This window comes from Colletotrichum siamense, assembly GCF_013390195.1.
Source record: "Colletotrichum siamense strain Cg363 chromosome Unknown KSG_Cg363_contig05, whole genome shotgun sequence".
Classification (NCBI taxonomy): domain Eukaryota; kingdom Fungi; phylum Ascomycota; class Sordariomycetes; order Glomerellales; family Glomerellaceae; genus Colletotrichum; species Colletotrichum siamense.
Window position 1 is genome coordinate 1,993,645 of NW_023501018.1, and position 25,545 is coordinate 2,019,189.

Genomic DNA, 25,545 nt, shown 5'->3' on the forward strand with positions numbered 1-25,545 from the left:
GGTGGAAGAAGGAGAGTCGGTGGGCGAGCAGCCAGTCGACTCGGGAAAGGAGAGGAAGAGAAGAGGAGGTGGTGACACAAGACTCTGTACAGAACAAGGTTCTGATGTCTTGAATGTGTGCGAGGTGAAAAGAAAGAGGCCGCGATCGAGGCGAAAAAGAGAGGCAGGCGGCGGGTGTTGAATCTTGGGGGACCAGCGCTGCACCGTTGAAAAGAAAGAAAAAAAGGAGCGTTGATGAGGCGATCGGGAAAGGGCAACAGTGGCAGGAACAGATATATCCTTGCTTCGTCTACGGCGATCCCCTGGCAACTGGGCAACAGCGCCGGTGAAAGAAGGTGTGTCAGTGTTTCTTTTCCCATGCAGCGCCAATGCCGCGTGGAGGTGGGGACGGGAGAGAAGGTCCAGGCCGCCACACTGGCGGCTACCTTATCCAGCTGTCCACGTTCTGGCAGGTGCTAGCTTACTTGTCCGGAAGCCCGCCATTGACCACCTGAGGTAAGAAAGCCTCCTTTGGCTCGATAAGGGGACGTCTGGAGGCGTGAAGCTGATTGCCGTCAAAGGAAGCAACGGCTTGAATGGGAGAGGGGCTCAGCGCCACTGCCCAAACGGGGAGAGGAAGGCACGATGACAACCACCAACCTGAAAAGCCCACCAGAACGGCGCCTGCCCTAATCGGCTGCCATCGCCAACTTCTCCTTGAACTCGCACGCCACTCCTACCGGATATCGCTCTCGTACGAGAGGTCAGGCGTCGGGAGAGCGACAACAGGTCGACTCTGGACGAACTCCATCTGTGCGCGACGCCTCCAAACCTTCCCTCAGCCATCGCCTTAAACATGCGCCAGGCCTGATTAGCAACGACGCTCGGGCTGCTGCCGACGAACGAGCCAGCATCCGAACCTGGCCTCGACCTCGTTAATACAAACTCTATTCTGGGTGAGTGGTGTTTTCGAGATAACCTCACATCGACTCACTCGCTGGGCAAGCCGAAGCCGTCGCATCCCAAAGTTCCTCCAGCTGACCTCTTCACCTCAACCGGCATCGCGCTGACGTCTACTAAGCAATAGCGGCATTCGCGCAGGCAGGCGAAAGACAGACGATCAATTTCCTGCAGGTTGCCGTGCCGTGTTAGACAGCGCAAGCGAAACATGTCTTGAAGCTCCTTGATAGGACCGCCAAGGCAGGTCAACGGTACTATGCATTTTATGCGGGAAATTTGTCGCCTACCGAGATTGGGCCTGTGACAATTGCCTCCTTTTCTTGCGTCAGACACTCGCAATGTTCCATCTGTTCCCGGCTGACCTTGCCTGTCCTACAGTTGTCCGTCGTCGGCCAGTCTTCTCGCGAACCCTCAAGACATGCACGTCGCACCTTCTCATGCACTGCTACGCATACATAAACCGCTCTTTTCCTCGCTCTCCGGAAGCACCACCACGACGCCAAAGTTTAACGGGTCGGGTCCGCTCCACGTGGTTATCGTCTCTGTAAGCCCGCCTGCCCGTGTTGGACGTCGGGCAGCACTGCCAATTGAGGCGTCAAACTTGTCGTCGACTGTTGCCATATCGCACCTGCTGCTCCCCAAACCAGAAAAGTGCGAGGTGCGCGGATAAAGGCCAGGAACTGTTGGGCTTTGTTGGAAAAAGAAACGAACATCATGTTTGCTTTCTACGTTGTCGTCGTCCGCAAACTTGCTCAAACAGGTTAGGCCAGCCGCAAAAGTGCCTGGCCCGGTGAGGGTGCAAGCAGTTGCTGTGCATTGATCACTCGGTGGCTTATCTGGCTTGGCCGAACGACACATCGCTGAGTTGTGACTGGCGGGCTGGACACCCTCCCAGGACAAGCCCCGCAAGGCCCCTGACACGGGCTGCTCGTTAGCGGTGCCAGCTCTCTGGGATATTGAAACCTGACCATTCACGCCTGCTTTGACGCCCTAAGATGGATCCTGACCCCTGGGGCTCAGGGGGATAGCCCTGCCCCGCACTCATTTGCGTTTGCTTTACCTGAAACCCCTGTTAGTGCGCGATTTATTGCCCCTCTACGCTACTTTTTGCTATTAACAACGACGCTACTAACGTTAATTAACGCGTTTTTTGATATAATTTAGGCTTTTTAATGCTATTTAGAGCGTAATATAGGTATAATATTATAATACTAGAGTAGGATAACGATAATATAGTCTCTATATAACTAGTATAGTTATTAAAGCTAGTAGTATTATATAGAAGTAAGAATATCTTTTTAAAACTAAGATTTCTATTAATAAGACTAATAATATAAAAATCCTTCTTACTTACTTTAGTTTTTTAAAAAGAAGATTATAAAAGAGAGTTTATACTATATTAATTTTAATCTAACTTAAAACATATTACTTTTAATAAGATAGTTATAATAAGAAGCCTCTAACTAACTATAAAAAGGATAATAAAATCTTCTATTAGCTTTAAGAGAAGTAAAGCTAGCTTAATTAATAGGAAGTATAGTAGTAGTTAGAACTTTTAAAATAAAGTAAATATAAGAAGAAGAAGGTCTTATATTAGTAGTAGTATATATAAAACTATAATTAAAGTTATTATTTAATAGCTTTAGCTATAAATAAACTTTATAGATAAGTAGTATAACTTATTAATACTAAAGGTAATAAATAATAATACTAATAAGGTTAAGGAGATATAATAGCTAGAAGTTAATAATATTAATACTATTATTAAAGCTACTATTAAGGCTATTATTAAGATTACTATAGAGCTATTAATTAATTTTACTACTAAAGAGGATAACTTATTTAATAAGTATTTATTACTACTTCTATTATAATTATTACTATTATTACTACCTCTTATAGAACTTTAAGTTTATATAGAGATTAAGATTTTTAGGAATAATATTAAGATATAACTAGATATTAAAGTTAGGGAGATTAAATAAGAGAATATAAATAACTAAGCTAAGTATATTATCTATAATATAATTAGAAACTTCTATTATAAGTATATTTTATAATATTATAATTACTCTTTTATATTTAACTCTATTTAAATTACCTTCCTCTTTAGTATAAATTATTAAGCTATATTCTCTAAAAAGATATTCTATATTAACTACTAAAAGCTTAATAATTAGGATTTATAGCTATTTAAGTATTAGAGATAGATTAGTAATACTATTAAGAATAATAAAAAGAAGAATAAGTTATTATAGGTTAAGATTATTACTCTTATTATATTAAAACTACTTAATTAGTATATATTAATCTCTATAAGCTATTATTATAAGTCTTAGTAGTTATTTTTAGTACTATTTAGTATAAGTTCTATTTAAATAACCCCCTTAGTTAGAGTAATACTACTTTAAAACTCTATTAAGATACTTTTACAACTTAGTATAACTTTATAAACTTTATATTAAAATAATAACTTTATTAAGCTTATTCTTATTAGGCTTAGTAATACTAATAAACTATTATATTAATAGAGGTAATAGAGCAACTTATTATTAACTAGTAAGTTAAAATAAAGGAAGACTTAAGATATATACTAAGTGATCTAAGCTCTCTATAAGTATAAATTAAGAGTTAAGTACTTTAATAATTATAATAGTATTACTAATAACTACTATATTATTTATCTTTTTACTTTATTAAGCTTATTTATTTATCTTTAGATTTATAAATAATATATTATAGCTTAAGTAGAAGCTATAGCTAATAGAGAAATAATTATTAATAAGCCTCTAAAGAATATTATTATTAATATAACTTTACGCTATAATAACTACTTCTATAAGAGTAAATTTAAGCTATAGAGTGAGGTTATATTAAAGGTAAATAGTAGTAGAAGTAGTAGAAGTAGTATTAATAAGCTTAATCTACTTTCTTTTAGCCTCTATATTATAAATTAAGTTAATATACTATTATTATTACTATTCTATAACTTTATATTACTAATTTATCCTTATTATAACTACTATACTTCTACTTAGTTATTATTATTAATATTATTACTAATAAGACTACTATTAATACTACTATATACTAAGAAGTAGGATTTACTAATTTTATCCTCTTTTCTATTTATTCCTTAGATTAAGCTTATGCTATAACTTCTCTATAAATATCTAAAGTATCTATAAAGAATAAAAGGGATTAGGGATACTAAATAGGATATTAATTTCTCTACTACTCTTAATACTATTTTATAAGCTTATTTCTAACTTAAATCTTTTTAAAAAGTACTAACTAATTAGTTTAATAAGAATAATATCTTTATAGGTATTATAAAGATAATTAGAGGTAAAATTAAATAATTCTTAGTTAAGTGAAATATTATAGATTTAATAACTAACTATAGTTTATACTTATCTTTTTATAATATTAAAAACTAATAGATTTTTAAGTAAATAATATAATACTTCTAGATAATATAATACTTCTAGTTAATACTATTAAATAAGACTTTCTAATTAAAGTGACTAATAATATTTACTCTCTTACTATTTCTCTTATCTAATTACTTAATAATAATAATAATAGTAAGCTTTAATAGGTAGAGATAGTTTTTTTTTTACTTCTTTATATAAATATAAAGATTTTAACCTTAATAATTAGTAGTAATTTATCTAATAAATAAGATATACTTCTAATATTATAGCTGAGGAGAAATATATTATAATTAAAGCGTTATAAAGCTAATTAACTATTAAGATTAAATTATTTTATTTTATATTAATATTATGTTCTTTTAAATAAGAAGGTTTTTAATAGTATTAAAGTTAAATATAACTATAGCTATAAACTTAACTTTATAGTAAGCTCTCCTCTCTATTAATATCTCTATCTTTTTTAATATAAATATTATAGTAATAAAAGTGATATAAAATAGTATTAGTATTTTAAGCTACTTTAAAGGTATAGTTATAAAGAAAGTTTATAAAGAAGGTATTTATTACTTTAATCTATTTATACTTTATATATTACCTCTATAAGTAGTTTTTAAGGTTACTAAAGAATGCTTTAATAGGGTTAAAATCTAGTAAGTATATAAGTAAGTATTATAACTTAATACTATACTATTAATAAGTATCTTCTAACTACTTTTAGTTATATTATACTATATTATTTATAATTAAGACTAACTTTAGGCTAAGAAACTTCTTTATCTTTAGTAATATAAAGTTCTTAATTTAGAATAAGAAGCTATTAGTATCTATATATCTAAGATAAATAATATAATTAAGAAGATTATTAATAGTAAGGGTTAGTAAGATATAATACTATATACTTTTTTTTATAATACTCTGCTTTAATAGCTTTATATTTTTTAGCGTTTAGCTTATATATTTAGTATTATTTTAATAATTAATATTACTCTTATTAATAAAAATAAATATATTAGTAGTATAGTTATAAATTAATATGATATATATTTCTTATATAGCTTAGTTTTATTACTAGGTAATATACTAAATCTTCTTTTTCTTTTACTATATCTTTTTAAGGTAGTGAGAGATTACTAATATAGATATAGATAAATTAAACTCTTCTATAAGAAAACCTTAAACTTTATTAAGGTAGTAGTTAGTTTTATTATATAAGAGCTTAAAGATTACTTTTTTATAGATTAGTATTATTTTATAATACTTAGAACTTATTAGTTAATATAGTTTTAATATATTTCTAGATACTTCTTATTATTAATAATAGATTTAAACTGTTAAGATATTATACTTAATAAGCTTTATAATTAACTTATTATTAAAGTAGAGTATAAGTAGTAACTCTTTTAGTTAAGCTTATTACTTACTACTTAATAGCTTTAGTATTATTTACTCTATAATATTAGTATAATTTTAATTAAATATAGTGCTAATAAGGAGGATAGATAGTAAGAAAGCTATATTATATATACTTTATATTACTAAATAGGTTTAGTAATAGGATCTTTAGTATTAATATATTAGAGGTACCTTACTACTAAAAAATAAGATATAGTTTTATAAGTATTATATAGTAAAAAGAGTTTTATTAATAATACTAATAGTTAATTTATACTTAGATTTTATAATAATATATATTAATTTACTAATAATATTAGTTAGATAGATAATAATAATATTATAAGCTCTAAATTAACATACTTAGTAATAGTTTTAGCCTCTTATAGTACCTTAATATATATACTTAAGAGGAGTTAACTCTATAAGGATAAAAAAAAGGATAAAATATAGATTCTAGCGAAAAAAGGCTCTTCTAAAGCTATTAACGATTAATTTATATAATAATTTGCGTTAATTAATACGTTTTTAGCGTTAGCATATACGAATAGGTAAAAGTGGCGTGGAGGGGCAATAAATCGCGCACTAATAGGGGTTTCGGGTAAGGCAAACGCAAATGAGTGCGGATTGCCGTTCCCTTGCAGATCCGCCGCCCACCTGCCCGACCAGATCCTGGCGGCCGTCATGACCTGCTTCTCACTCCATCTCGCTCGACCACTCGCATTCGACGCCGACGCACCTCGTCACCCTTCCAGCTAGCCTCGCTGCGCCACCATGCTTGTCACCTTGCTGGTCGAGTCTGGAATCCATCCCGAAGCCAGCATCTGGCATCCAGCGACCAGCGGATGCTAGTCATCAGCATGGGCGACGGCTACCTCCCGCAAAACGGTCAGTCGGGACCGATGAGATGGAACGCATGATTGACAGCTACTGTTGCTGGCCAAAGACTGCGCCTGTCAACAGGTTTGGTGCGACGGTGTCCTGCCAGTCCGACCGCGGGCTTGAATCGACGGGGCACAATGGGATGAGAAGGCAGCTTGCAGCTGTCTGGTGTGGTGCCATGGCAGTTTGCAGAGATCGAGCAAACATTCATCCGTAACTTGATCGCGTAGTAAGATCAGCTCAACTCAGCTCGCGAGCTAGGGTAGTCGTCTCGTCCAACAGCCGAGTCGAATCCAACCAGACGCCTAGCGCTAGCAAGTTAGCAGCTCGTCCACAGCTGGAACGGACTTGTCGATAGTCACCGCCCAGTGGAATGATGCGAGCCATCTCTGCCATGTGGTCGACGACCGATCCCGCGCCGGTGCAGTTGCTGAAAGGTTCCGGCACGCCGGTGCAGGTCCACATGGCACCTTATCAGCGATCCAAGCTGCGTGCCATGGCCGGCATGCCAAGGGCATTGTCAATGAATCAGGAGACGAATGCGCAAAGGACTCGGAGGGGCATCAATCAGGACAATCAGCAAGCGCAATAAAAGCCTCACCAACAACACCATCGCCGGGGCTGTCGGCACCAACACTCTGCGCCGGCACCAACTGCTGCCGGCTCCCACACACTGCTGTGCTCGGTGCCACAGCCCTGGCGCACGATTGTGACGAACTCCGGCTAGGACGTCCTGGCTAGTCGTTGAGGAATAAGCAACGCAAAGCAGACGGATTGAGACAATGGAAAAACAGTGAGCGATGAAGGCCCAATGATGGTGTTCCAGATGGACGGGCGTCCAGGGACATGGCCGGCCGAACGCCACAAAATCTCAGATGACTGCATGTTCTATCGGCGAGAGACCAGGAACCTGCTTCGTATTAGTCCCCATTCGATATATGGCCAGGCGGCGAGGGAGGGGAGCACAAATTGATGATGGAGCTGGATCTGCACCGGGTCGGCCTGGGACCCGGCCATGACATGACACCGTACATAATGACGGGGTCGCGCACGATCACACACTGTTGCCGACCCTGGTTTGAGAGACTGTAATCATTTGTCCCAATGCCTTTTGTAGGAGCGTCGTCCCCAGCTCCCGCCGCCAGTGTCTCCTCACCTCTGGCACTCTCAGGCTGGCCCGACAGATGGAGGCAGGCTGCGCGTTGACGACCTGTACACAAGCCAGAGAACACGACGCGCTGCGACGGCACGCACGGAATCGAGTATCGAGTGCAGCTGCCAGACCGACTGGCGACGGGTAGGAACGACTACCGCATGCCAACTGTCAGACTGCCATCCCCATCAGCCCTTTCGCACTGGTACCTGAATCGGTGCGCGCGCGTGTCCCTTTGATACACTAGCGGCGTTTCTCTTCCCGCAACTCCTGCCTCTTGGGCCTGTCGTTCCTGCCTTCGTCTCGAATCCCTCTTTTTTTTTTTTATTAAGCACCTCTCGCAGACGATAGCTTCCCTTTTGTTGTTTTCTCCAGTCCCGCCGACGCTCGTCATCTCGGTTCCTTGCATCGCTCTGTTCTACCTTGGCAGTCCTCCTCGACGATTCGGGCTCCCGGGCGTCTCGGCTGTTTTACCTTCCAATCTGCGACTTCCTAACGCCGACTGCAACTGTATCTTAACTTCATCTTCACCACCCAATTCCACGCCCACCATCAGACGAACGACTCCCGGTCCTCCTCGGTGCCAAAACACTATCCACGTCTGGGTTTTCCGAATTTCGGGCATGAGACCATCCACCGGGCGCCACCTGCATCTCCGAGTCTCGAATCGTCCTCTCGTCCGCTTATAGCCAGCATTGCTACCGCCATCACCCTTTCTTTCGTCACTCCCGTCTTCTCGAAAACCCACCGCCCGCCATGTGGGAGGTTGTCTGGACAGACCCCGATAGGGAGTCTAGGAAAGAGCATCGCGACCGCAAGGCCACCGAGCGAGAGCAAAAGGAAAAGTCCCGCGCAGCTAGAAGCTCCATGTCCACCCGCAGCTCATCATCCTCCGACAACAAGCCGTTCAGTTTCTTCGGATCCAGGAGTCTTAAGAAGACGTTTACCCCGTCCACCAAATCATCGGCTCTAAAGGCGCCAAGCATCGACAGCACGCGCAGAGGCTCGCTGCTGTCTGCAGTCTCGGAGCCGCCCCCGTCGGAGCTACCCTGCAGCCCAGTCACAACGGTTGCCACGGCGGATCGCACTTATATACCCGACCATTTTATCGAGGACTCGCAGAGCTCTCCGAGCTCCAACAGAGGTACTTGCGTACGCATCGTCAGCCTTGCCACAGCTCACTGATACCAGGTTTCATAGATTCCGTGTTTTCAAAATGGACAGACAACTCAAAATGGACAGAGCCCTCGTTGGCGGTCCCGTGTTCGCCATGCACCACATCCGTGGCCGAGTCGTCGGCCGCCAAAGCCTCTCACTACGTGCAGACCCTTGGGCCCACGTCGTTCATCACCAAAAGCACCGAGGTGACCATCCTTCCCCGGACCACCGAGAACGAGTTAGCCGGCATGGTCTCCCATGTCACCATAACGGCAGAGCCTGTCAAAGAGGAGCCGCCGACGCCGCCGCGGTCTCCAGCCATACAGTAAGCGCACCGTCCGTTCAGAGAGCCTCGCTAACCAGTCAGACCGCAAACGCCTGCTTTCGTGGACAGCCCCGTCAACCTCTTTCCGGGACAGCCCACGCCGAGGCAATCCCTCCGCCGTGTGCCATCGTGGACCACCTCCTTCAAGCCCAACAACCCAGACGCCTGGAAACCACCCGACGCCTGGGACTGCTCTCCTGCCGAGGTGCGGACGCCCATGATGGACGACGTCATTGAGGAAACGCCAGAGCTCGAAACCGGACTCTCCCTGTCGATGGACCTTAACGGGATGCAGCGCGAGGTGAGGCGGATGGCCGCCGCCAGCTCCAGCATACGTCTGCTGCGGTTGAAGGAGGTCTGGGGCGACACGAACAACGCCAGTCTTTACAAGGAGCTGGAGATGGAAAAGAAGCGGTGGATGCTTTCGTCCCTGCACAACATGGACAAACCAATGGACACGGACCAGACGCGAAACGCCCCCAACAAGATCACGCCGGCCAAGGCAAGAAAGGTTCTTGCTCTCTACGAGACGCAAGGTGAGTGTCCGTCGCCTGTATGAGAGACCAGACTAACGCCTCCAGCAACCACTTCGTACCTGGCCGCTGTCCACTTCAACAAGCAGGTCTACCACCTCTCGTCATCTCCTCTGTCCCACACCCTGTTCCCCAACGTTCATCCGGTCCTTGCCCCGGCCATCTCTCCGTCGGCCTTCCCCGTTGCCTCGTCGCTCTTTGGCGCGGTGTACTCTCTCGGCCTCCCGGCACTGCTCCCCTCGCCCGAGGTGCCCGGTCTCTTGAAGAACGTCCACCGCTGCCTTGCCCAGGGAGGCACGTTCCACCTCACACTCATCGACCCCCTCCCCGTGACGAGCACTCTGGGCCCACGCATGCGCTCCTGGATCGAAGACAATCTCATCTTCAACCTGGAAAAGAACTTTCGCTGCATGAACCCGAGCAAGCTGTTCCCTCTCTGGCTGGCAGACGCTTCCCTCCGTGCTGAAGGCAGTACCATCACCACCGTGAAGTTCTTCGCCATCCCGCCCACCGACAAGCCGGACACGGCGACGACCGACTCTGAGCAGCTCGCGGAGAGAGCCATCAAGCAGGAGCTCCGCAGCCTGGTCGGACGCATGCTCTGGAAAGAGGTGTGGGGACAGTTCATCACGGCCGACAGGTGGTGGTGGGAGCACCCCGACATTGCGGAGGAGTGCGACCAGCTCAAGACCTCGTGGGAGTACAGCATCATCGAGGCAGTCAAGGATGCGTGATTGTCTGCAAACAAAAAAAAAACACTTGGAGGAGCAAATGTTTTCTCATTTGGCGTTGGAGGGCCACATTTCTTTCGCAATACCCCAGAGGGCCACGCGCCGCTCGCCTCACGTTGCTCGGGGTCGGCAGATCCGCCGGGACGTGGTGTAGAATCATGTTCACCGTTGTACTGTGCTCGCATTTATCGGGTTTCTTGGGGACTGGGCAGAGGTACAGGTTTACGGGACCGAGCTACTTTTTCACCTTGGAATCAATCGTTGGACTGGCTATGGCTATGTAAGCGCAGGTTAGAATGGGCTACGATACCGTAATGGTAAATGTCGTGTGGTGCGCGGACATGCAGTTAGAGTTTGTGTTCATCGTGTTTCTGATGAGTCCGGATCGGTCGGTGGTCGAATTGGCACCCTGCTCGCCATGGAATCCCGACTTGGACGATCCCATCGGACCCACGTCAACGGCAACGTGATCCCTGCCCCCCCCGCACAATCCACTCGTCCCTTATGATGAGGCGATTGTCATCGGTTCGCGTCTACGGCGAGGCATCGACAGGAATCGGCCGTGCCAGGCGCCATGAATGCAGTGAAGCGGAGGGGAAGTTGTGCGACAGCGACCTCGGGCGCAGGGTGCCTTGTTGTGCTGTACGCGTGCCTGTCCTGGCGCTTTGGCCCTTGCAGACGGGTTGGCAGGCGTTGGCGATGCATTCACAGTTTGGATTCAGCAGTCACAATACAGGACAATACGATCCTGCGCGCTTTGACCTGCCCCCCAACCGGCGTGATGCTCCAGCCACAGCCGCTGCAGACGATGAGAAGTGACTGACTGACCGTCCAAGACACGCGCGTTCCGGCCGGGGTGTTGGGCAGTCGCCGCGCCGTAAGGGTCAAGTCGGGAGGCTGTAGTTCGATGCCACCGTGTCGTTCGTGCCTGCGGTTGGGGATGGGAAGAACGGCATGAGACGGCGCACAAACCACGGCTGGTGGACGCTGACTGGTTGCATCCAATGCGACGTCGACAGACGTCTGCCGCAGTTGGAGCCGGTTCGTGTTGGACCTGTCCTGTTGGAGGGCATTTGACAGCTGCTGTGCCGTCGCCGGGTAATTAATCAAAAGCTGGGATGGTGTGTCGGACGAGTCTGGATGCAGGGCGAGTCAGCGCTGCACAGCAATGATTCTTGGTTTCCGTCTCCAGATTGTAATCTGCCTGCAAACCCCATTTGCAGTAGCCGAGTACCCGTCCGTGAAGTCAATGACGCACACTCGGTCGAGTGAAAAGCAATGGTTGTCGTCTGGTGAAACGGATCGCCAGGAGCAGACAATGTTTCCATGGACGGTGCTTTGTTCTCGTGTTGGAACAATGCTCGCACTTGTTTTGGCAGAGATCTTCGTCGCAGCATTCCCTGGTTGAGCCCGTCGGCAGGGCTCGAGGAAGAGCACACGCCCAAGGATCAGAAGCCTGTCAGTCTGCGGCGTGACGGAAAACAGGGACAGAGTCTGCTACATATCCGGCCGTCAATGAGGTGCACGAACCAAACAACTTTTTAAAAAATATCCCCGTCTTGACTCGCAGTATATGAAGCAGCGGGGCCGGAAAAAGCTTGACGTTGGTTTGCACTTAAGCCAAGACGCTGGACAAGCAGAGGTGGAAGCTTTTCTCTGGCAATCTTGGGAGCAGCAGTGGAGCGACGACCCCGGAAAAGATGCGCTGGGCTGGAGCGTGGCTGGCCCTGCAGCCCATCCCTGTCTGGGGCATAGGGGCGACCCTGCGAGGTGCATCCATGGATATTTCGTCTTGGAACCTCTCAATCTATTAAATCTTTCCCTCGGCTTCAGGACGGCGAAAAAAAAAATCCTGGCAGATGCGGCGCCACAGAAAAACGCTCCTTGCAGCCGTCGGAGCAGACGGCAAGGGGTTCTCTCTGTCCGCCGCTTCATGCTCGATTCGCTAGAACGTTGCTCACAGACCGTCCATCGCCGATCATGGTGCATCTGCAGCGAGCACCGCCCGCGCGCTATGTACTGAGGCAGACGAGACGAACAAATGGGCAGAGTTAGACTTTCGGGAGGAACAAACCGTTGGGATAAGCAGGAACACGGGCTGATCTCGAGACAGCACGTGGGAATGGCGTGTTTGGTCTCGCGCCACCTGGGCTAAATACTTCATGCAGGGCCGATTTTGCAAAGGACGGTAAATGGTAGTAGTATATTCGTGACAAATAATCTGGGACAAAAAAAACTAGTGCCGCCAACTCCAACTAAAATCGTGAAATGGTATACGCAAAATCATGTCTGCTGGTGAAACCGGGTATCTTCCACAAACGCTCATCCTTTCAATGGCATATCTCATGACCGCGAGGCCTGGTCGTTGGAGCAGGGTCGGCTGTTCGTGAGCTCCGTGATGCTTTCGCTCTCGTACGTCTTGTTCCTGCGATTAGGACTCGGAATTTTGAACTGGTCGCTGTGGCGGAAGCTGCCGACAAGCTCCGTGACGGCTGGCCGCCGGGACGCATACCGAATGTCGGTCCAGAGGGTCTTGCAGGCCTTCCACGACGTCACCACGTAGATCAAGGCGTTCCAGAATCCCTGGAGGGGCAGGACGAAGGCGCTCATGAAGGCGAGCGGCGTCGATGACTCTTTTGCGTGGATGACCGAGTACACGCGGTTGGCGCTCGACGGGACCCAGGTGATGAGGATGACGGTGAAGAAGAGGATGGAGCACTTGGTGTACGACCAAGCGGCGTTGTTGACCTCGTAGTTGCGTCGCCTGGCCGAGTTCACCGGGCGCTGGGCGGGGTTGGCTTCGATGGTGACGCTCTCTGCTGGGAGAACGGCGTCGCCGTGAGACTCGCGGCGTTCGTGGTGGTTGGCAGAGATGCTGACAGAGTAAGCGGCGTCGGGCATGCGCGGCATCGATCCAGCGTCTGATCCGCCACGCCTTGCCATCGACCCAAGCCCGATGGAGCCGCTGGGCTGCTCAATCGTTTCCGACGTGACGTACACCTCGGTGGTTTTCATCGAAGTGAGGGCATCATGAAAGGAGTTGAGATGGTCCGGATCGGAAGAGCTAAAGTTGTGAAGCTGCTTGCGCTTCTGGTAGATTTCGCGGCCCGCTCGGATGTAGATGAAAAAGGTGATTAATATCGCGATCCTGGAAATGTGAGCGGTAGTCCTGTGCACCAGAGGGAACAAGCATACCAAACAGGTCCGTAAAACGTCAGAATGCGCCAGATTTCCCAATCCGGCGTCACCCAGCACCAGAGGGTTGCGTTTCCGTACACCCTCTGGCCCTGCCCATTGGTAACAAAGACGTAGGTCAAAGCCGGGACAAAGGGGATGCCGTAGCATGAGATGAGGTACGGGATCTCCATCTTGCGGAGTCTCTCGGCGTCGAACTTGAAGTAAAAGGTCAGGTAGACGTTGATGGCCATGGTCAGCGTCCAAAATGCATCGGCCGGCATGAACCTGCGGTCGTTAGCCAAGTCTCGAAAGGCGGGAGGCGGGCCTACATCTGGATCAGAAACGCCTGAAGCTGGCAGCCCGGCGACAATGGCGACTCAATGTATGACCTCGCCATGAGTGTACCAACGTTGGTCATCATGTTGCCAAACGACGCAAAGAAGACGAGGCGGTTGATTGGCTTGTGGAACGCTCTCGACGAGCAGAACGTGACGATGATGAAGACGCATCCCAGCAGCGAAAATACCGAACACGTACGTTCAATAATGCTGAGAAGATCGAGGTCGCCTTTGTCCAGGCTGACTTTCTCTTCTGGTTGATCCATCTTGTTGTTCAAAGTGTGTAGATGTGTTCCGAGTCTCGTATCAATACCAGTACGGTCGGGCGGAGGTCGTCGCCTGGGGATCGTGAATATCGGATGGGCCAATCCTCAAGTATTCGTTCTCCTCCGCGTAAAAGGAATGTGTCGAGGCCGACTCGAGTCGACTTCCCGTTTGAGACGTGCAGGCTCCTGACCAGGATGATCTACGGGTGAGCACAAGCGAGTGGTGTCGACTGTCCGAACCAACATGATCTGAAGGAGGAAAAGGGACAGAACAAGACGGGCTGGGCATTGATGAAGAGTCGGCAAAATGTAGGAATAAGGAGCAGAGCCAGTCATCGACTCGTCGGGGCGCCGCAAGCCTGGACTGTCGCATGGCTTGGGCAGGGGTGATGGAGAGCGGGATTGGTTAGGATGGTGTCGAGAGCGTGTTCCACGTCGGAGCAGGGTGCTGGAGGTACCTGGCACTCCGAGAGAGGCCTCGTAGAAGCTGGAGATTGGCTTAGTCCCCTCCAGGATGACGGTCATCGCAGCTGGAACAGGCCAAGCGGAGGACTTAGCTTACCACCTGCTAGCCCACACATCCAGCTTGGCGCGGGGTCGGACGAACCTGGGGACGCCAGGGTGGCCCCCGTCAATTCCCACAGCTGGCGTGAGTGAGATGCAAGGCTCCCCCAGGAAAATTGTCGCCGTTGGCTGTCGGTGCTGTCGTCAGCACCGTATTCGGGGAAGAGCATTGCAATCCTCAATCTTACTGCACGGCTCGCTGTTGCCCCTGAGATGCAAGCCAGATCGCAGTATATTGCATTTGCCCTATCAATGGATTACCCGCGCGTTGTGGTGTTCTTTTTGTCGCAATGATCTGGGCTTTGATCGATCGAGGTCAGGGCACCCGCCGGGATGGGAGGCGGAGGCATTCGAACTGTATTAAAATTCAGACTTCTTCCTAGCTCGCCGCCACCGACGACTCTGAGGGACCGACGACTTCACCCGTTTAGTGAAACCCTTGTCAAGCCACAAAATGGCAGGGATTGGGCGCAGCAAATTAGATGGCTCGTCTTTGGGTACTCGGGATTCTCCAGCAAGACGACTCGTGTTATCCATCCTGCAGTCGCTGGTGGTCTTGGTGGCGGACGACTCCATCCGAGGCATTCGCTTGACAGCTGAGCCGCGAGGTGCAGAAAGAGAGATGGCAACCGTCTTCGGGTTGCAGGTCAGCGGAAGCAAACGCGGCAGCACCATCCTACCCGACGTCCTGGTAGCACGGCAGTGCAGGCAGAGGAGAGCTGCGACCTCTGACACGAAATCAAGACCATCCCGTTTTGAGTGTCAACGGTGAATCGATAGTTGGCTGGCGCAGGGCTGACGATAACTCAGGACGACGTCCAACCCGAAATAGCATCGCACACGGCTGATAGATTCAACTGAGTTATCGTCCCCTGACCTGGCTGACGGCACGATGCCGGCGCTGACCACGTGGGAACGCCACCATCGCGAGCGCGCTCGAGGGGCCGGCGAACAGATGGTGCTTGATGCTGCTGAAGATGGAGGTGTCGGCTTGCCGTCTGAAGTGTCGTCTCTCGTTTGAAGATGGGACGAGGCAAAGACGTGGCAGCGCAATGACGGTGCCTAAAGTGTTGGGGTGCCGTATCCTCGGAGAAGCCACGAGCGACGTGCTGCTGCAGGTTGACGGATAAAACGGCTGGCTGAATCAAGCCTTCGACTTGGGGAGCCATGCATCATGTTGGCGTCAGCTGTGCCGCTGTATGGTAAAGGGTCGGCCTGGGCGATATGATTCTAGCGAGATTCGGGGTTGGGAAACCTAGAGGGCCGGGCCAAGCTTTGATTAGCCATAGCCCTTGGACGGGGGGGGGAACAGGCCAGAAGCATGATAGAGACAGAGGGCGCAGATTCTGAGATGCAGGGCTAAAGACGGTGATGAGCAAAGACAAGGATGAAGCAGCCAAAGAGCTTCGTGGTTGTGGTGATGACAGTGGGAGGGTAGCATCCCAAGTGGGCACGTACCTTTTCCCCAAACCCATTGATCCTTGCGCCAACTCCAGCGGGGGAAAGTGGGGTCATTTCCCGGATGGTGGACATCTTTTTCGGGGAAACGCGACTGCAAGCTTCCCAAGCCAAAACACGCCGCCTCTTCAGCCATTTCATCCCAACCCTACGGATCCATCTGTAAGGCACAGGAGAAGCTCTCGATTGAAATAGCACACCCGTGCGCCATGGTCAATCCCTTCCCACCGATATTCGATGCCCAGTCCAGAAACAGCTGGCGTGAATCAAACGGTCGACGGAGGAGGGCGCCAAATGGGCATCTGCTCATTTTATCTTCAATAGACCGGCACCAGAAGGGGACATAACGCCCATCGTAATCAGGAGAGACATTCTCGAACCGCCGCAACTCACGCTAGTCAGCCCTGCGACATATGGAAGGCCGTCGACTTGTGCCATGGTAAGGAAGCAGCGGTTTCGCAGACAGCAAGCCACCGAGCCAAGCCCATGGGCGATGATGGCTCACCGTTGGTATGGTTTGGCTTTAAAGTGAATCTCGGGTGCGGCCTTGGCTTCTGGTTTAATCACACGCGAATCCAGGCTTTGGAGCGTGTGAATGACATGTTCCCCTCACGCCGTTGCTGAAGGCCAGCCAAAATGCGGAGGAGCACATGGCCTAGCGGCTTGGCTTCGTTCAGCCCCAGCAGCAAGGCCCATTGCGAATCGAGCAGCAGGCAGCCAAAGTCCACCAACGCCGTTGTCTTGAATGAACTTTTGTTACAGGGGTCAGCCTCGAGCACCATCCTGCCTGCTCAGTCGGAGGCGAGCCGCGGTCTGTCTGTGCGTCTCGTTCAGAGTATTGCGACAAGCACTGCAACGCTACCCCGAGATGTCCATGGTTTCGACTTGCTCACATCCAAAAAGAGTCGAATGTGCCGCACTTGCCACGCACTCGACCGGGAGGATACTGCGGGGGTTGTGTTTGGGTCTAGCTCTCGTTAGGCATCACCTCGGTCGGCGACAAGTGTGATGGGGAAGAAAGTCATTGGCTGTTGCCAGCCTAGGTGGGCTGGCAGAATCATTAGTTTCTCGATCTACCTCACGGAGCCGTCAATCGACGACGAGTATATGCCAGCAAGACTGATGGCTTTGATCGACAGACATGGGACGGTCCATTAGGGATGAATCAGTTTTGGACCCACGCGGATGGGGGTTGGCAGAAACCAAGAGAACACCTGGAGCAGTACGAGTAGCACTGATCTTCCCGGACATGGCCAGACTGAATGGTCCCCCAATCTGGGCATTTAAGGGCTGCATCATTGCCGAGGTTGTCGACCGGTTGTGAGCTAGCTTTCCCGTTTGTTGTCTGGCCTGCTGTCGAGTAAAGCAGAGACATGCCAAGGCGCTGTCTAAGCGATGAAAAAGGACTCGCGGTCCGGCTAGTAAGTCATCGAGAGAGGACGATACTGCTCGTTGTGGTTTGTCTGATGCGTTCAGACTATCTCCAATGCCAACTTGAGTGTGGTCATGGCCCAGTAGCGTTCTTCTCGACTCCAACGCGGTGCCGATTGCGTCCGCTTGATGAGCAAGATTGCGCATCTGAGGAATCAAACTTCAAGCGGCCACAGTTGCTAGGGGATGCCGCGAGCCTTCTCCTCGGATCGCAGAAGGGCCCAGAAACATCCATTTCGCGTCCATGTTTGCCGACCTGGAAACAACCCAGAACAAAAGGATCAGGAACCTCGCAGCTGACGGCCAGGAGAGCAAGGCTAGAGTCTCTGATCCCGGACATACGGAATTCAGGCTGCTGAACTCTATACTAGGATTCAAATTGCGTTGATATCAAGTGGTTATCCAATGCCTTCGAGGGTCGAGCCTGAAGCCTGAGCCTGCAGAGCTGACAATGGCGCTCTAGAAGGAGCTCAAGAACAAAGCTGGCCCTGGGTGAACCACATCCTCATGTGCCACCTCTTTAAGCCCACGGAAAGAATTAGGTGGTGATCGAAAGAGGTCTGAAAGAGTTTCAAGATGATTCACTCAGGCTCTAACAAGCCCGTATCTTCTGCCCTCTTCCGCATTCCCGGCCCTCGCCCAGAAACACGGATGGGGCCATCGAGCCTCTTCCACCTTTGATTCGAGGCGAACTGCCTATGCCATCCATAACAGAACGTCCTCTCGATGCAGCCGTACAAAAGGCTCCATTCAGAAGTACCCCGTCGTTGATCTGCCATCTCCCTCTCGAAACTGACTTTGAACAACATTTCGGGCTGGGGCTTCAACAATGGCGCGCAACCGCAAATCCAACCGCCGCTCGACCAACTACAGGCCAGAGCCGGACTCTGGCAGCGGCTCACGCAAGGCCAGGGACGACTCCCACCGTCGAGCCGGAGCAGACCGCGTCGGCGACAGGAAGAGCCGATCTACCCGTCACTCAAACAGTGAAACCCGCCCGCGCAAGCATCGAAAGCACCGCCGTCACGAAGTTGTGACAGACACTGACGGTGACTACCTGATGGACAAGACGCAGCCCAGCCCCAAAAATGACACGCACCAAGGCCAGCCAGGTACCCGACAGGACACCGCTAGCTCGAGCAGCAAGAAACGCCACCCGGCGGAGCGACCCCAACGGCTGCCAGACCACAGCCGCGAGAAACCGCCCGAGCGCCGCGAGGCAAAGAAAGACTACCACTTCCGCCGACAGCTTCTGGCCCTCCTCGAACAGCAACGCCGGGTTGTGGAGGCCTGGGCAGACAGCCTCGGCGCAGGCGGCCCCGCGGAGCCGATGGAGTGGCAGCCGGAGCAGGAGCGGGTCGTGTACTTTGCACGAGTGCCCGTGGAGGACGACTGCTATGCGGACCGGTGGAGAATCGGCGGAACGAGAGAGGCGTACCCGACGTTGGGGTCGTGTGCCAGTGAACGGTGGCTCGATGGGTCACTGATGGGTGGAGCGCCGGCGGCAGCGGCTGAATCGGGTTTGGCCCAGGAAATCGAGTAACTTGACGTGTAAGACGAGTGGTGGAAACGACCAGCCTTTGAGCATCAACTTCTAATCAACTGCAATTAACTACCGGGACGAATGGAGTACAAGACTGATGACATGTCGTTCATAAAGTACTCTTGATACCTATGGGTTAACATGCAAAGCTCTGAACTAGACCGTCCTAAATTTTTTCCTAACGCCTGTCCAGATGAAGTCCGACCTGACCAAACCCATTGAAGCAAAAGTCAACCATCGTGGGAATCTCGCAAATGTACAGATTCAACCGCTAACATCCCTCTCCGCGTATCACATACATCTTTATCTATTTCGCGTAGCGGTTGTACTCGGCAGCGACGAGGCAGTGGTCACGCTCAAAGGGTTCTGCGACTGTTAGCTTGCGGGCTCTTGGCTGCAACTGGACGAGACGTACCTAGCGTAAGCTGCTCCTTGGGTGCGATGCGCTCCGCTCTCAGCTTCTCGACCTCCATGGCGAAGACCTTGGCGGCGGGGGCGGTACTGTCGATACAGTTGGCCTTGATGGAGATGAGGATGCCGCCGCCGACCTTCAGGAACTGGTGGGCGTTCATGGCGACGATACGGGCCTGGTCGGGCTGGGCAACGTCGGCAAAGATGGCGTCGACCATGGGCATGAGCATGCGGTACTTGAGGGGTTGGCGGGCGTCCTCGACGATGGGGACGACGTTGGTGCGCTTGGCGGCCATGCCAATCAGGTCACGGCCGGAACGGGGGGAGAACTCGACGGCGTAGACGAAGCCGGTGGGACCGACAATGTCGGCAACGTGGGAGACGGAAGTACCAGAGGCACCACCGAGGTAGAGGACCTTGGAGCCGGGGCCGAAGTACATCTTCTCGAGACCACCGATGACGGCGGCAGCAAGCTTACTGCGGAAGGGGTTCCAGACGCGGTACTCGACCTTGGTGGTTGTGGTGGTGCCGTCCTCGTTCTGGACAACGTCGTCGACGGAGACGCGCTTCTCGCCGTAGACGGACTCGCCGGGGACGATGTTGCGGGTTGCGATGGCGTCCTCCTTGCCGCGGACGACAAAGATACCCTCGTGACGGTGAGGCTCGACGATGACCTTGGCACCTCCCTTCATTCCCTTGGCTGTGCGCGCTGTTAGCTCAAAGCTGTTTCTCTCTCAGGGGGGGACTCGTGGATGAAGCTTACGTCCGCCGCGACCACCGGGCTTGCCAACACCTCCACGACCGCGACCACCAGCGCCGCCACGGGGACCACCACGGCCGCCTGCTATCGCGTCAGCTTCTTGCTCTGGCATCGCCATCGCCATCGACATGGTTAATTACCTCCGCGGGCACCGAAGCCGCCTCTGCCACCTCCTCTTCCGCCTCTGTCGCCGAAGCCACCGCGTCCGCCGCGACCACCTCCGCGACCTCCTCTATCACCGCCGAAACCACCACGGCCACCGCCTCTGCCGCCGGCGCCGCCACGAGCCTGGAAAGGAGCCATTGTCTCTTATCGGATGTTGGGGTATATGAAAGAAATAACCGTCAGACTACTGCCAGTCCCGCGTTGTGAGAAGTCGAATTGGTCAGAGGTGCAGGTGCAGATGGTGTCCTCTGAGGGCGGGTTGGCGCTGGAGACTACTGGAGATAGAAATTTTCCAACTTTTTTTTTTTTCAGAGAGCTACAAGGTCCAAACATGCATTGGATGTGGGGTGTCATTCGTGATTGGCCACCGCGGAGCTGAGATTCACCGGCCTCCGGGCATGAATTTTTCTTTCCGATTAGATAAGGAGGTATCCACTCTTTTGGGAAATCGGCAACTGCCAGAAAGGGTCGCACTGGTGGTGAGAAGGCACTGCACGCGAGACAAGAAATATTTCCCATCATTTTCGACAACCACAAATCGGCTGCCATTTCGACGCAGTAAATTCAATCGCGACTTTACAAATCAAACGCCAGGTACGCCCATTTTCTCCCATGGCTTTCTTCCCAGACTGGCGCTGGAAATGGCCGTTTTTACCCCGTAGGGTTGCGGAGCCCTAAGGCAGACCCCTGCCGTTTCCCGATCCGCAAGCGAGCCAACCCGCGCTGAAGGGCTAGGGTCAAGCAAAGTTGTGAATTTCTTCTAACTCACTCAGCCAGCCCAGACGACGACCACCGACGCCGAAACCATCACCACACCCAACGATCAAGATGGTAAGTGCTTGCTGCTTCCCCATCCGTGAGGTCCTCGCGAGGAGACCCGTCGTCGCCCTCGGAAAACCACGCCGCCGCCGTCGCCGAGAACCTGGTTGCATTTCAAAGTGCCGGGAGGGAAAACATGACGAAAATTCGACAGCCCCGGGACCGAGGCGGGGGGAGGATCGCAGACTGCAGACGATGTGCACACGAGACTGACACAATGGCCTGCCCATAGGTTCGTTACGCTGCGACCGAGATTGCCCGCGAGAAGTCGGCCCGCGCCCGCGGCTCCTACCTGCGCGTGTCCTTCAAGAACACCCGCGAGACCGCCCAGGCCATCAACGGCTGGAAGCTCCAGCGCGCCGTCAAGTTCCTCGAGAACGTCCAGGAGAAGGCTGAGGCCGTCCCCTTCCGCCGCTACGCCGGCTCCATCGGCCGCACGGCGCAAGGTACGACATGTCCCGGACCGAAGTCGTCGTCGTCGACGACGCGGGGTCGACGATGAACCACCAGAGGAGGACACACAAAGTACTGACCCCCAATCCAGGCAAGCAGTTCGGTGTCTCCCGCGCCCGCTGGCCCGTCAAGTCCGCCGAGTTCCTCCTCGGCCTCCTGAAGAATGCCGAGTCCAACGCCGACGCCAAGGGTCTCGACACTGGCAACCTGGTTGTCAAGCACATCCAGGTCAACCAGGCCCCCAAGCAACGGAGACGCACATACCGTGCCCACGGTCGCGTACGTACACTCTGTCACTCGACCCGCCGTCCGCCACTAACAGCCGCAGATCAACCCCTACATGTCCAACCCCTGCCACATTGAGCTGATCCTCACCGAGGGCGAGGAGGTCGTCCAGAAGTCCGATGCCGTCGTTGGCCGTGAGGAGGTCCGCCTCAACTCCCGCCAGCGCGGTGCCCGCGTCCGCCAGGCCATCACCGCCGCATAAGCGACCTGATTTCGAGTGCGGTATGACTGGTGTAACGTGAACCTGGGGAGGTCTTGGGTTGATGGATGCGTGGAAAAAAATGCGGCTTTTCATATGCTGGTGTACAGGATGGCTATGGTCTCATGGCATTTAGGGATTGGCATGCGAATTCACGCAAAGGTCTGATGGGCCACCAATAAACAAAACCTGCAAAAGTGATTCCCTAAAGTGGTCCTAGATGAGCATTCATGACTGGCGTCAAACGGAAATGGATATGCATTCAATTAGTCCTCGCTGTCTCAAAACTCATAAAGTGCTTTTATGACGTCCAACACGTCTCAGTCTTTTCCCGTGGTATCATTGTCCAAACGCCGGTCAGTCCCCCAAAGTTGAAATACACAGAATCTACGGCCGTGCCATACTAGTTGGCCGTCTTGGTAATCGTGCCGCTGAAGCGGCCCTTACCAGGAACCATGACACCGTCCCTCTTCGCTGCCTCGATGACCTCTTCGTCATACCAGGATGCCCAGGTCAGGTCCATCCCGTACGCAGTCGCCAGATTGAAACGCTCCTGCGGCGGCAAGAAGTTGGTGATCTTGGCCGCCAGCCGGTCGTTGCAGTGCTGCATGAACGGCGCCAGCTCCCTTCGCCGCGTCGTGATCTCTTGCGGCTCCTGCCACGGGGGGCGCAGCGGCAGCGTGTTGGTGTTGTCGATGAAGGGCACATCCAGCGCCACGTACCCACACGACTTGAATGACATGCTCTCAAGACAAAAGCTCTTCTTCTCCTTGCGCAGGAGATTTGCCCTGGGAATGAGTTTGTAGCCCTCGTCCGTTGCAGCATCGTCCAGCCCCTCGGTTTCATCGTCATTGTCTTGCGTGGCCGTCAATTCTGCAATGCCAGGCACTGGTGCGAGCCGTTCGATGACGCCCGTCCAAGTGAGTAGGTCTGGCACCCGCAGCCGCATGCTGTCCCACTCGGGGGTGACAGGGTCCGGTGCCTGTGCCAGCGCCGGTGCCTGGGCATTCTGGGCACCGATGTTGAGCGCTTGAGCTATTTGCGCCGGGCCCTGGGCCAGGATTCCGAGCGGGATATTGATCAGCTGGGCTGGAGCTGCTCCTGGTTGGTTGGGTGCGGGTGGCAACGGTGGCGGCTGGAGAGCCTGCGCGTTGGCCTGGACGGGCTGCAACTGCCAGACCTGCTGCTGCTGGCCTTGAGCCTGCAGCTGTGCGGCAGCAGCGGGAGCGGCCAGGTGCCCGTGGAAAAAGGCTGCATGGCCTTGCCGCCGTACAGGCGGCCCAGCCAGGGAGACGGTCTCCAGCTCCAGCTTCTCTAGAGACTGGAGGGCCATGGACCGGATCACCTGCAAGAATACGTGTGGCGCGCTGTAACAGTTCTTCAAGGAGAGATGCTTGATGTGCGGCAGGGAAAGCAAGAGGTCTGGCGACTTGGCGGCTTCGAGCGCCGGCATATGCGCGGGCATGCAGAAGGGTGCGGGCAGGACGTAGTGGTTGCGCTGCGTGATGCCCGGGGCGAATTCGCCGCCGCAAATCCATTCAAAGTGTAGGAAGGAGATATTCTTCTGTTGGCCAATGTAGTCCCGCAGCACGCGGTAGGCTCTGCCGACGGCATCTACGGGCGAGACGAAGGTGTCCTCGACGCAGCCGGGTGCGACTTTGGCGACCTGGCGCCAGTCTGCCACGACTGCGAGGGCGACGTTTGTCAGGTTCGGCAAGCTCTGCCAAAAGTCCTGCCGCTGGAACATGAACAGGTGGCTGCTGGGTATCTTGGCGATCGTCAGGGTCGTCAGTGAGCTAAAGTCGTTTGTGCGGGCGTTGTCGCTGAGCGCAATGACGTAGGACTGGATGAGTGCCCGGTGAGCCCACTCGAGCTCCAGAAGCATCTCTTTCTGGGCCCGCGTCAGATTCTTGGGCTGTAGAGGGTGGCCGGTGGTTGTATCAGCCAGCGCCGATGCCACCGCGCGCTGGATCGCAGCATCTTCTGCGTCTCCGTCAACGGGGTTTGCGTTGACGTTGGGATGCTGTTGCTGGGCAAAGACGTTGATGGCCAGGTCAGGTACGGAAGCGGTGCGCTCGTCAAAGTCAATGTTCATCAGCGAGACGTTCTCCGTGTTGAGAAGCATGTTGATGGCCTCCTTGACCTGCTCCTGCGAGTAGCCGGCATCCTTGACCATCGACTCCAGCACTGTGTACTTGAAGTCGCGGGGGCTTTCAAAGGCAAGCTTGCGGGCATTCATGTTGGCCGACTCGGCTCGCGCCAAGCGCCGCTGCAGCAGCCTATACCGCAGATTGCGCAGGCCGAAAACTGGATGCGGCAGCGGCGGGCTTTCGAGCTGCTGGTCCGGCCCCAAGAGGTAGCCCAGCCCGGCGTCGCAGCAGAGGCCCAGCTCCTGGACGTGCTTCAGACACTTCAACGCCTCCTTCATCGATGCGGTCTCGTCGGCGGTCTGCTCGAGTCCTTCGAGTTCCGTGTACCGATGGTACGATTCGTGGGGCCACCGGTAGATTCCCCAGTAAGAGGTGACGGCCTTCTGCGTGGGCTTGATGGGGGGGTATGCCAGACTCTCTTCGTCCAGCTCCAGCGACAGGGCGAACCGCAAGATGTGGTTGCCAAAGGACTGGAAGATGCGCATTCCGCTGGCAAACAGGGTGTCGGTGCATGGTTGGGTCGTTTCCTCCTCCTCCTCGCATGCCACCTTCCTCCGGGCCTTGTACATCTCTGACCGGAACGGGACGACGACATTGCGAAAGTACTTGGCCGAGACCATGCGGTCGAACTCGTGGTTGACCAGTCGCAGGCTTTTGACGTCGGTCCGAGACAGGTAGGTGGTGATCTCGTCAAAGATTTCGACAGGGACTTGGGCAGGCGGCCAGGTGAGCTGCGGCGGGTCTGAAGCCATGGAGTCGAGCCTTCGTCGTTTCCGGGGCATTTCCAGCGCTGCATGCCGTTCACTCATGGCCGTCCGGGTATCCGCTCATGGGTTGGATTGCCTGGTCGAGGCAATTCGGTCGGCAGGTGTCGTGGGTCGCGGCTGCCGGGGGATCGGTCGATGGACTTTGCCGTCGACGGCAACACGGGCGTGAAAAGCAAGCCTAAGTCTATTTTCGGATAAAACGACTGTGT

The 25,545-nt window shown here is 51.3% G+C and overlaps 5 protein-coding genes across 5 annotated transcripts; 3 read left to right on the top strand and 2 right to left on the bottom strand.

The window, feature by feature from the left end:
• Positions 1-8,559: 8,559 nt before the first annotated feature.
• On the top strand, positions 8,560-10,553 carry CGCS363_v008131 (uncharacterized protein; the record flags this gene model as incomplete). Its single annotated transcript, XM_036639980.1, has 4 exons — positions 8,560-8,947; positions 9,004-9,286; positions 9,329-9,822; positions 9,868-10,553. 4 exons carry the CDS (start codon positions 8,560-8,562, stop codon positions 10,551-10,553), a joined length of 1,851 nt encoding a protein of 616 aa, XP_036494100.1.
• Positions 10,554-18,613: 8,060 nt separating this feature from the next.
• CGCS363_v008132 (uncharacterized protein) lies at positions 18,614-19,327 on the top strand (the record flags this gene model as incomplete). The annotated part of the gene is made up of 1 exon (XM_036639981.1): positions 18,614-19,327. The coding sequence occupies one exon, from the start codon at positions 18,614-18,616 to the stop codon at positions 19,325-19,327; it is 714 nt and encodes a 237-aa protein (XP_036494097.1).
• Positions 19,328-19,634: 307 nt separating this feature from the next.
• MED36A (Mediator of RNA polymerase II transcription subunit 36a) lies at positions 19,635-20,801 on the bottom strand (the record flags this gene model as incomplete). Its single annotated transcript, XM_036639982.1, has 4 exons — positions 19,635-19,693; positions 19,743-20,438; positions 20,502-20,579; positions 20,639-20,801. The coding sequence occupies 4 exons, from the start codon at positions 20,799-20,801 to the stop codon at positions 19,635-19,637; spliced, it is 996 nt and encodes a 331-aa protein (XP_036494098.1).
• Positions 20,802-21,491: 690 nt separating this feature from the next.
• On the top strand, positions 21,492-22,422 carry rpl-17 (60S ribosomal protein L17; the record flags this gene model as incomplete). Its single annotated transcript, XM_036639983.1, has 4 exons — positions 21,492-21,494; positions 21,715-21,928; positions 22,027-22,214; positions 22,264-22,422. The coding sequence occupies 4 exons, from the start codon at positions 21,492-21,494 to the stop codon at positions 22,420-22,422; spliced, it is 564 nt and encodes a 187-aa protein (XP_036494095.1).
• A 400-nt stretch (positions 22,423-22,822) lies between these two features.
• CGCS363_v008135 (uncharacterized protein) lies at positions 22,823-24,847 on the bottom strand (the record flags this gene model as incomplete). Its single annotated transcript, XM_036639984.1, has 1 exon — positions 22,823-24,847. The coding sequence occupies one exon, from the start codon at positions 24,845-24,847 to the stop codon at positions 22,823-22,825; it is 2,025 nt and encodes a 674-aa protein (XP_036494096.1).
• Between the last annotated feature and the right edge of the window lie 698 nt (positions 24,848-25,545).